The 10,980-nt window shown below is 47.5% G+C and overlaps 1 protein-coding gene across 1 annotated transcript; it reads right to left on the reverse strand.

Annotated features, from left to right (window-relative positions):
- Nucleotides 1-5,772: 5,772 nt before the first annotated feature.
- LOC129045020 (protein FAM25E) lies at nt 5,773-7,861 on the reverse strand. Its single transcript, XM_054503315.1, has 2 exons — nt 7,528-7,861; nt 5,773-5,964 (listed from the first exon to the last, which is right to left on the reverse strand). Exons 1-2 carry the CDS (start codon nt 7,859-7,861, stop codon nt 5,831-5,833), a joined length of 468 nt encoding a protein of 155 aa, XP_054359290.1. The 3' UTR covers nt 5,773-5,830.
- Between the last annotated feature and the right edge of the window lie 3,119 nt (nt 7,862-10,980).

Raw genomic sequence — 10,980 nt, forward strand, 5'->3', positions numbered from 1 at the left:
ACCTAGTAGGAGTGGCTGACAAAGGTTAATAAATCTCATGATAATATGCTTGTTTTTGACGTGAATGTTGTTCCTCAGTCCACCCTAAAATGAAATTCACAGGGTTGGTTTCGATGTCTTCTTCCACGCCTCTCTTTACAATCTGCCATAGGAGTGCAGACCCCCCCCCCCAAATCTGAGGCCTGGATTTAATGCTCAAACAAGACATATGCTGCAGGAAATATCCGCCCTGCCTTAGCTGTAAATCTTGAGTCCTTGTCCATGATATCCTAAAAGGCCACCAGATGGAAACGTGATGCCGTGAAAAGAGATGCACTACCCTTTGTAAACGGGGATTGACCCTGCTGCTCTCTCAAAAGAAATTGTCTATTCAATGTAAAACAAGGTTTTAGAAATTTTTCTTTGTTAATGTAGAATAAAGAGGGCATTATATGAATGCCTATGCATTTCAGCTTTGGAGAGGAATCCTTACATCCATTCTGACAGCATGGAGATAAAAAGTCTCTATAGCCTCTGCAGAGAGATCCTAAGCAGCAAAATCTTGGTGTTGTTATGTACAGAAATGGAGAAGAGTATTAAACCATATTTAAGAATATATATAAAAAAAAAAAGCCTGTCTTTCTATATTCATGTTTTGTTGTCACTTGCTTTCTTTTCTCCCTTCTTGGTCTGTGTGTACCATATCCTCTCTATGTCTTCTCTTTCTTTTTTTTTGAGACGGAGTCTCACTCTGTCACCAAGCTGGAGTGCTATGACATGGTCTCGGCTCACTGCAACCTCCGCCTCCCGGGTTCAAGCAATTCTCCTGCCTCAGCCTCCGAAGTAGCTGGGACTACAGGCATGCACCACTACACCTGGCTAATTTCTGTATTTTTAGTAAAGACAGGGTTTCGCCAGGTTGGCCAGGATGGTCTTGATCTCTTGACCTCGTGATCGGCCTGCCTCAGCCTCCCAAAGTGCTGGGATTACAGACGTGAGCCACCGCACCCGGCCTATCTCTTCTCTTTTTTGTCCTCTCCTTTGTTACCTGGAACCAACTTTTCATCCCTCTGGCCTTTGTCTCTTCCTATTTTCTGGCCATATGTGGATCAGAAAAATAATTATAAAAATGATTTGTTGTTTTACTTATTACAAATGAATGATTTCTGTTTTCATTGCAAAAGCCAATGGGTAAGAATTTTTACCATTCCTTCACTGTAAAAAATAAAACTGAGGGCTGGACGCGGTGGCTTATGCCTGTAATCCCAGCACTTCGGGTGGCCGAGGTGGGCGGATCATGAGTTCAGGAGATTGAGACCATCCTGGCTAACACAGTGAAGCCCTGTCTCTACTAAAAATACAAAAAAAAAAAAAAAAAAATTAGCAGGGCATGGTGGCGGGTGCCTGTAGTCCCAGCTACTCAAGAGGCTGAGGCAGGAGAACGGCGTGAACCTAGGAGGCGGAGCTTGCAGTAAGCAGAGATTGTGCCACTGCACTCCAGCCTGGGTGACAGAGTGAGACTCTGTCTCAAAAATAAAAAATAAAATAAAAATAATAAATAAATAAAACTGAGGCCAGGTGTGATAGCTGCTGCCTGCAATCCCAGCTATTTCGGAAGCCAAAGCGGGAGGATTGCTTAAGCCCAGGAGGGGTTGAGGTTGCAGTGAGCTATGATTGCACCACTGCACTCCAGCCTGGGTGACAGAGCAAGATCCTTACTCGAAAAACAAACAACAAAACACCAAACAAAAAATTCCTGCATTCTGCCAAAACTAACTGAATAATTTTAAAAGTATTTTATTGAGTTATAATAATCCAACCAAAAATTGTACCTATTATAACTGTATGTCTCACTGAATTTTCACAAATAAAAAACACAGTCCTTTAACCAGTACTGAGATCAGGAACAAGAACATTACCAGCACGCCTGAAACCCCCATCTGTCCCCATCCAGTCTCTACCTTCCTCTCACCCGAGGACAATCATCACCCAGACTTCTAATAGCATAGAATAATTTCACCTATTTTTGTGCTTTATAAAAATGGCATAAAATGTCCTAGTTTGGGTTCCCCTAGGAGTTGCCCTGAGACAAGGATTTGGCGACAGTTCCTTTATTTGGAGGCACAGGGAACACTGGGTGGGGCATGAAGAAGTGAGCCAGGAAAAAGGCAGGCAGCAGCCATAAAGAAAAATGTGTTACCAGGCCAGGTGCGGCGGCTCACGCCTGTAATCTCAGCACTTTGGAAGGCCGAGGCGGGCAGATCACTTGGGGTCAGGAGTTCGAGACCACCCTGGCCAACATGGTGAAACCCCGTCTCTACTAAAAATCCAAAAATTAGCTAGGTGTGGTGGCAGGTGCCTGTAATCCCAGTTACTTGAGAGGCTGAGGCAGGAGAATCGCTTGAGCCCAGGAGGTGGAGGGTGCATTGAGTCAAGATCACACCACTGCACTCCAGCCTGGGTGACAGAGCAAGACCCTGTCTCAAAAATAAATAAATAAATAAATAATTTTTTTCTTTCATTTTTTTTGGAGAGACAGGTCTCACTATGTTGCCCAGGCTGGTTTTGAACTCCTGGACTCAAGCAATCCTCCCATCTCGGTTCTCAAAGTGCTGGGATTACAGGTGTGAGCCACCATGCCCAGACATTTTCATCATTCTTTTTTTTTTTTGAGATGGAGTTTTGCTCTTGTTGCTGAGGCTGAAGTGCAATGTCATGATCCCGGCTCACTGCAATATCCACCTCCCAGGTTCAAGTGACTCTCCTGCCTCAGCCTCCTGAGTAGCTGGGTTTACAGGCATGAGCCACCACACCCAGCTAGTTTTGTATTTTTAGAGGACACGGGGTTTCTCCATGTTGGTCAGGCTGGTCTCACACTCCCAACCTCAGCTGATCTGCCCATCTCGGCCTAACAAAGTGCTGGGATTACAGGCATGAGCCACTGCGCCCGGCCCATTTTCATCATTCCTAATAGCCATGGAGCATTCCATTTAATCAACTGTACATGCATTTGTTTTCCAGGGGCAAGGGGCTCATATTCACACAGATGGGAGGCCAGTTGGTGAGAAGGTGGCAGGCGGCATAGCCACCTTATACAGCATGCCATACTGGTCCACTGTCAGACCGGTGATGGCCACAGCTCCATCACCCCCCAGGCTGACTCTGGCTCCTGCCTGGCTCTGCCCGGCCACCACAACCCCTCGGGACCATTCAGAGGCATCACTGGAGGGTGTGTGGTTAGTGGAGCAGCTGGTCGTGGGGAGGTCTCGTTTCTTTGGTGGAAGGCATTCCTGACTCCTCTCATCAACAGGTTTCATATTGCTTTGTGGTGTTCCTGGAGCCTGGAAGGAGTCGGCTTGCTCCCTGGGGCATCAGGCGGGGCTTCTCGGTAGCTTCCCTGTACCCCTCACTGCTTCTGGCTGGGGTGCCCACATCTGAGCTTCCAGTGGTGCTTCTGAGCAGCTGTAGTAAGCGTCCTCCCGGCTGGCTCGGGAGCCAGTCCATTTCACAGCGCTTCTCGGGATCCACCCGCTCGTCCTGGAGCCGCCACAACCCTGGCCACCACCATCCCTGGCCCCGGAGCCGCCCCATACCCCTGTATATGCAATATTTGTTAACCAGTCCCTTTTGGTGCCCATCTAGGTACAGGGCTCATTTTTCGAGCTAAAGTACCTATAATACACTGGAAGTAATAGATGTCAGCTCCATATTGTATGCCAAACCTAATAAGCAAAGCAAAACTTTTCATCCAAGTGATTTGGTTAACATTTTAGGATGTTTCTAATCTCTCAGTAATACAAATATGCTACGATAGATGTGTGTGTTTATCCTTTGGGCACCTGTGTGTGCCTGTGCATACCTGGAGAATAAAGTCCTGTGAGGGGAACTGCCATCCAAAGAGGGCGTTTCAGTCTGTACTGCCACCAACAATGTGCTCGTATTTCTGAGCTTGCGTTTGGATCAGAATTTGAAAGTCATCAGGAACCAAATCAGGATATAAGGTTCAGCTGTAGCTGGAAAGTGGCAAACGTTCCAAAGCTAAGACATTGGCTATTCCTGGGCTATTCACAAACTGTGAGGCCAATTCTAGATGAGATCCAGAAAAAGGGTGAGCAACTCACGTATTTTTTAAGCAAAACACCTTTTCTTCTCATTTCTGCTAAGAACAAATAGCTTCCAGCAAGATAAATAGGGCATGCAATATTTTTACAAATTATTTCTCTTTTTTTATTAAAAAAATTTTTAGGTTAAATGCTACTTAAGGTATGCTTAACCTCTGTGATACTGACTTGCTTACGAGAAGAAAAAGAGAGGGCCAGGCATTCTTGCCCACTACTACCCACTATTAACACTTAGGCCTGACATCAGTCTCTAAATAAATATTCTGGGCCAGGTGCGGTGGCTCACGTCTGTAATCCCAGCACTTTGGGAGGCCAAGGCAGGCGGATCATGAGGTCAGGAGATCAAGACCATTCTAGCTAACATGGTGAAACTCCGTCTCTACTAAAAATAAAAAAAATTAGCCAGGTGTGGTGGCGGGCGCCTGTAGTTCCAGCTACTCAGGAGGCTGAGGCGGGATAATTGTTTGACCCAGGAGGTGGAGGTTGCAGTGAGCCGAGACCATGCCACTGCACTCCTGCCTGGGCAACAGAGCAAGACTCCATCTTAAAAAAAAAAAAAAAGAAGAAGAAAGAAAAAGAAAAAAAATCAACAGTGGCTTCTAGGATGACTGAGCAGTGACTCAGTCTCTCCTTGACCAGATTCTGTAACTGTCCAGCAGAAATGCTTATCTGATCTCTGGGAGAACAGGAAGCAGCTCAGTGGGGGCCTTCCTTGCTAAATTCTTCATCAAGCTGGTCTGTTATCTGCCCTGAGTCCTGCAAGAACATCTCAAGAAAAATCCCAAAAACATGCAAGACAAATGAAGGTCCTCCCTTAGCGTGTTCTTGAAGCACTGAGGTGCCTGAAAGCTACACATAGTTTCTGGGGAAACCATTTTTTAGGAAATGAAGCACAGACACTAACTATTCTTCCAGAAGAGCCCCTTCCTGACATGAAAGATCTTAGCGTGAGAGAGAAACATCTGATTCATCATGGGGACCTATCCAACCAGCAGCAGGGGCCCCAGTGCCAGTGTCCACCTCAGCAGAGGAGATACAGGGGACATGCAAAGTGTTTCTGTTGAAAAATACTTCACCTAGGGTGACTATAGTTAGCAGGAATGTATTGTATATTTCAAAGTAGCTAGAAGGCTAGGCGTAGTATCCCACGCCTATAATCCCAGCATTTTGGGAGGCCCAGGCAGGCAGAACACTTGAGGTCAGGAGTTGGAGACCAGCCTGGCTAACATGGTGAAATCCCATCTCTACTAAAAATACAAAAAATAAAAAATAAAAAAATTAGCTGGGCATGGTGGCCTGCGCTTGTAGTCCAAGCTACTCAGGAGGCTGAGGTAGGAGAATTGCTTGAACCTGGGAGGCAGAGGTTGCAGTGAGCCGAGATCACGCCACTGCCCTCCAGCCTGGGCGACAGAGCAAGACTCTGTCTCAAAACAAAAACAAAAACAAAAAAACAAAGTAGCCAGGAGAGGTGACTTCAAATGCATCCAACACATACTAATATCAAATATTCAAGGTGATGGGCACCCTAAACACCCTGATTGATCACCACACATTCTGTGCATGTAATAAATACTCAAATGTACTCCATAAATATTTAAATATTTTGTATCAACAAGAAAATAGTTTGCCTAGTGTTTCTATCCAAATGGGAATAAATCCAGGGCTCTACATACACATTTCACGGCTTTTTATTGAGACTCGGGAAGGGTGGGCCATGGTAGCAGGTGCACTCACTGTCCAAGTTTACCCAGACTCTCTGCTGCATGGGTGATGGCATTTGTGACTGTGTTGGTCACTGTCTCAGTGACTTCCTTCATCTTTTTGTCCCCTGACTCTTGGGCTTTCTTTATGGCTTTGGCAATGGCTGTTGGAAAGAAAGAGGAAGAATGTCCTAGTGATCCACCCAGTGAACTTGTATCCCCTTGAGTGGCCTGTGGGATGTGGCCATCTTAATGGATTAGTCCATGGAGTGGCCCGATGGGACCAAGGGCAGCAGGACTCCTGGCAGAATGAATTTGAATTTGGTTTTACTTTCCCCAACAACTTGTATTTCTTCAACTCTGAGACTGAGCATCTACTCATGGGTACATTGCCTGCTTATCCTTTTTTCTGGAAAATGCCTGTTTATGTCTTTTGGCCATTTTTATATTGGGTTGTTATATTGGATTATCATTTCTATTACAAATATTTTTCATAGTTTGTGATTTTTCTTTTGGCTTGGTTTATATTTTTTTTTGGCTATAGAAAATTTTGAAGTTTTGGATTGTCAAATTTATTTAATATTTCCTTTATGGTTGCTGGGTTTTTTGGTCATAGTTCTAAAGATTCTCCCCTCTCCAAGATTAGGCCAAAGTCTCTTATGTTATTACTATGTCTAAATGTTTATGATGTCTTCCCCCTCAATACTCATACGTTGAAATCCTCAGCCCTAATGTGATGGTATTCAGAGATGGGGCCTTTGGGAGGTTGAAATTAGCACCCACATAAAAGAGGCCACAGAGAGCTAGCTCCTTCCACAATGTGAAGACACAGCTAGGCCCATCCACGAACCAGGAAAACACCCTCACCAGATGCCAAATCTGCTGGAGCCTTGATCTTGGACTTCCCATCCTCCAGGAGTATGAGAAATAAATTTCTGTTGTTTCTAAGTCACCCAGTTTATGGTTTGTTTTTGTTTTTGAGACACAGTCTCGCTCTGTCACCCAGGCTGGAGTGCAGTGGCACAATCTCAGCTCGCTGCAACCTCCGCCTCCCAGGTTCAAGGGATGCTCCTGCCTCAGACTCCTGAGTAGCTGGGATTACAGGCATATGCCACCATGCCCAGCTGATTTTTGTATTTTTGGTAGAGACAGGGTTTCACCATATTGGTCAGGCTGGTCTCGAACTCCTGACCTCAGTTGGCCCACCTGCCTCAGCCTCCCAAAGGGCTGGGATTACAGGCGTGAGCCGCTGTGCCTGGCCTACAGTATTTTATAATAGCAGCCTGAGCTAAGATAGTTATCTCCTAGTAAGTTAATAAATTCAGGTATGTAAATTTAAGTCCTTCATCTACCCAGAATCTATTTTGTTGAAAAGGAATGAGATATACACATGCTTTGTACATAGTTCTACTCATAGCTCACACACATCAATTTGAGATTTGACATAGAATTTTACATGTTAAATGTTTTGTCCCAGTGTGCTGTCACATAGTCTTTTGTGACTTTGTCTTCTTATCATTCCATGGAGAGAACCATCTAGACAGTGCCCTAACGCAGTACAGTCTGTGGCCTCCGATAAGCATAGATAACTGCCCCAGCCGAGAGGCTCTGAAAGGCTGCAACATTAGGGGCAGAGTTTGACCTGGTTAGTCAAAGAACAGGCTGGCCCAGCACTGAGCTTCCCTTCCTCCCTCCCTCCTTCCCTGCCTGACCTCAGCCAGCTGTACCTTTCTCTCCAGTCTCCTTGGCATGTCCCACCACCTCCTTCACCACTTCCTCCACGGCATGAACTGAACAGAGGAGACAAGTCCAGGGTGAGGGCTCAGAGCAGGCCCGCTGCCCCTGAGTCCAGGATGAGGGCTCATAGCAGGCCCACTGCCCCCACAGCCCAGGGTGAGGGCTCAGAGCAGGCCTACTGCCCTCCTGAGTCCAGGGTGAAGGCTCAGAGCAAGCCCGCTGCCCTCCCAGTCCAGGGAGAGGGCTCACAGCAGGCCCATGCCCCCCGAGTCCAGGGTGAGGGCTCAGTGCTGACCCACTTATCCTCACAATGGACCTATACATCCCTGGACATCCAAGGTGGGGCTCTGGGATGCCACCCCCAGCCAAGACAGATTGGCTCATTAGAAGGACCTCCCCCCGCAGCTGGCTTCATTCAGAGGTGCTGGGGCCCTGGCTGCCGGGAGACGAGCTCAGTGAGCCCCATGAGGGCATGGGTACCTGAAGCCCCTTGGCCCTGCCCGGCCTGGAATGTCAACGATCAGGCTGTCTTGCCAGCTGAGACCTGGAGACCAGGCTAGGCCTCTGTGCCAGATCACACCCCTCTCAGGATGTGCTGGCGCCTGCCTCAGGTCAATTTCCAAAGCCTCATCCAGTTAAAACCATATCTCTCAAAGCAATTCCTCCAACAAGAGGGAATTCTCTGCCTACTTCAGAGTTTTTTTAAAGTGTGGGTGGTAGTGTGCTAGAACTGAAAGATTTCGGAGTCAGAAGAAATGGTTCTTACTCTAACTCTACCTTCTACCTCTTGGTTCCCTCATCTTTAGAATGGGCATCTGTTGGGGTGATCAGACCTAACACCAGGTCGTGGGGGCAACAAAGTCCCGCGGAGACAAAGGAATGAGAAAAAGTTTAAGAGAGAAAGAGGGACCAGGGGGCCATTGCCAGTGTGGAGGCTGCAAAGGCCCCAAGCTCTGGGAGCCCATGCTATTTATTGGTGATCTAACAAAGAAACAGGTGGTGAGGATGTGGAGGTTGAAAGGAAACAGTGTAGCAAGTGAATGAGAAACATATGGCTACTTGAGATAATGGGAATGCTGGAATCAAGGAGCCAGCAAGTCTAGCAGACATGCAAGCCCTGCCTCAGCTTCTCTCCCAACACTCAGCTTTTTTCCCAACAGGAATCATAGAAAACTCAGAGGCTAGTGAAAGTTTAAAGCAGGTGGTTATCACCAGCTGCAGAGTCAAAAACAAAATACATGTCTGCTGCCATTTAGAAAGAGGACATAAACTGAGGCAAGGCTGTTTTTCACATGGTGACCCACGAGTGGGGCCTGGCTGGGCCTCCCCACGCACAGCTGCTGACCTCTGCATACAAAACATGCTTCGGCCCAGAAGCACGCCAGCATTCACCCACCTGTGGGCATCAGTCAGGCTCCTGGTGGAAGCCAGAGGACATATTAGAATGAGTACTTGAGGAAAAGGGGCTGTTCACAGAAGTGTGGACAGAGTTAAGGGAACCAATGAGAGATGAGGAATGCCCTGGACCAGCAAGAGTGGGAGCTGTTATCTCCCTGGGTCTAGAGGGACAGGAAAGGTGTCCACAGATCCCAAAGAGAGCTGTGGCTGCAGAGGAGGATCATTAGGAGCTGCAGCCATCACTAGAAAGATGTGGCCACTGGCAAACCAGCAAGGAAGAATCTGAGTGAATAACCACCTCTCCTCTCTCTCTCCCACCTCCTATGACATCCCCCACTGTCTGAATTCCACTAGGGCCAGACAGTGAGGCACCCTGGAGATGCAGTCCAAGAGGGAGTGGGCAGAGAGGAGCCAGTGGGTATGGAGGGGAAACAGAGAAACAGAGAATTCCAGCTCACTCTGCGGGATTTCTGGGTCTGATAGAAACATGGCAGCAGCTTAATTACTATTATTATTATTATTATTTTAAGATGGAGTTTCGCTCTTTTTACCCAGGCTGAAGTGCAGTGGCGTGATCTTGGCTCACTGCAACCTCTGCCTCCCAGGTTCAAGAGATCCTCCTGCCTCAGCCTCCCGAGTAGCTGGGATTACTGGGACATGCCACCACACATTGCTAATTTTTGTATTTTGGGTAGAGACCAGGTTTCACCATATTGGCCAGACTGGTCTCGAACTCCTGATCTCAGGTGATCCGCCCACCTCGGCCTCCTAAAGGGCTGGGATTACAGGCATGAGCCACTGTGCCCAGCCTGCAGCAGCTCAATTTTACAGTGTCACTTCTCTCCTTCTGGAAACTATATAGAGCAACAACAAGACTGAGGAGGAGGAGGAGGAGGAGGAAGAAAAAGCCCATAATCAACACACACATCAAACTCAACTTCAGAGAAATTAGGAAGCTGGGAAGCCACGTAAACTCAAAAGCAAGTGACACCAGCAGAACCAACACAGGAAGCCAGGGAGGTGCAGAAGAACAGGGCATGGGGAGCCACCCAGGGGGGAATCTTCACTGTTGCCAGCAACACACACTCCCAGCAGGAGAGGACCCTCAGAATGAGAATGCAGAGCTGGAGAAGTGAAGAAAGAAGGAGCAGGTGGTGCCCGGGAAAGTCCAGGGGTGCGGGATCTGAGAGCGTCCCTTCCCAAGAGAGGCGGGAACACTTGGGAAGGCAGAGCTGAGTCCCTGGAGGCTGTATCCAGGAAAGGAGGCTGGCAGTAGAAACTTCCTGAAGCCGAGTGGGTTCTGAGAGGCAGAGGGGCAGTGGTACAGAGGTGAGGCTGACGCTTCTGTGCAGGAAGGGCAGGCTCCTGAGGAAGGGAGCCTCGAATGCTCTCCACTAGATTCCCAGGGAGCCCCAGTCCCTCCACAGAGACCTCGCACTGACATCTGGGAAATTCCATTCATATTGGAACCTCCACACACGGCCATGAATGTGAGGGTTTCATGACTGATGGGGTAGGTTTCTCTCTTCCAACTCAATAGCATAATTTCCATTTATTCCTCCCCCAGCCTCCCTGAACATTCACCTCTTACATAACCACAGTACGGTGAACAGAACCAGGAAATCCACATTCTCATATTTAACTATATTAAAATTATTTCACAAAATAACCAATTTTTTTTTTTTATGAAGTATTTATTGATGATTCTTGGGTGTTTCTCGGAGAGGGGGATATGGCAGGGTCATAGGATAATAGTGGAGAGAAGGTCAGGAGATAAACACATGAACAAAGGTCTCTGGTTTTCCTAGGCAGAGGTCCCTGCGGCCTTCTGCAGTGTTTGTGTCCCTGGGTACTTGAGATTAGGGAGTGGTGATGACTCTTAAAGAGCATGCTGCCTTCAGGCATCTGTTTAACAAAGCACATCTTGCACCGCCCTTAATCCATTTAACCCTGAGTTGACACAGCACATGTTTCAGAGAGCACGGGGCTGGGGGAAAGGCCATAGATCAACAGCATCCAAAGGCAGAAGAATTTCTCCTCCCAGA

The sequence above is a fragment of the Pongo pygmaeus genome, chromosome 8 (genome assembly GCF_028885625.2).
Source record: "Pongo pygmaeus isolate AG05252 chromosome 8, NHGRI_mPonPyg2-v2.0_pri, whole genome shotgun sequence".
NCBI lineage: Eukaryota > Metazoa > Chordata > Mammalia > Primates > Hominidae > Pongo > Pongo pygmaeus.

What these genes read in the sequence shown, in the direction of transcription:
- LOC129045020 (XM_054503315.1), bottom strand. Translation starts at nt 7,861, where the DNA reads ATGTATAGGTCCATTGTGAGGATAAGTGGGTCAGCACTGAGCCCTCAC. An exon ending in CAAGGAGACTGGAGAGAAAG is followed by an intron (nt 5,965 to 7,527) that starts GTACAGCTGGCT and finishes TCTTTCCAACAG; the next exon opens with CCATTGCCAAAGCCATAAAG.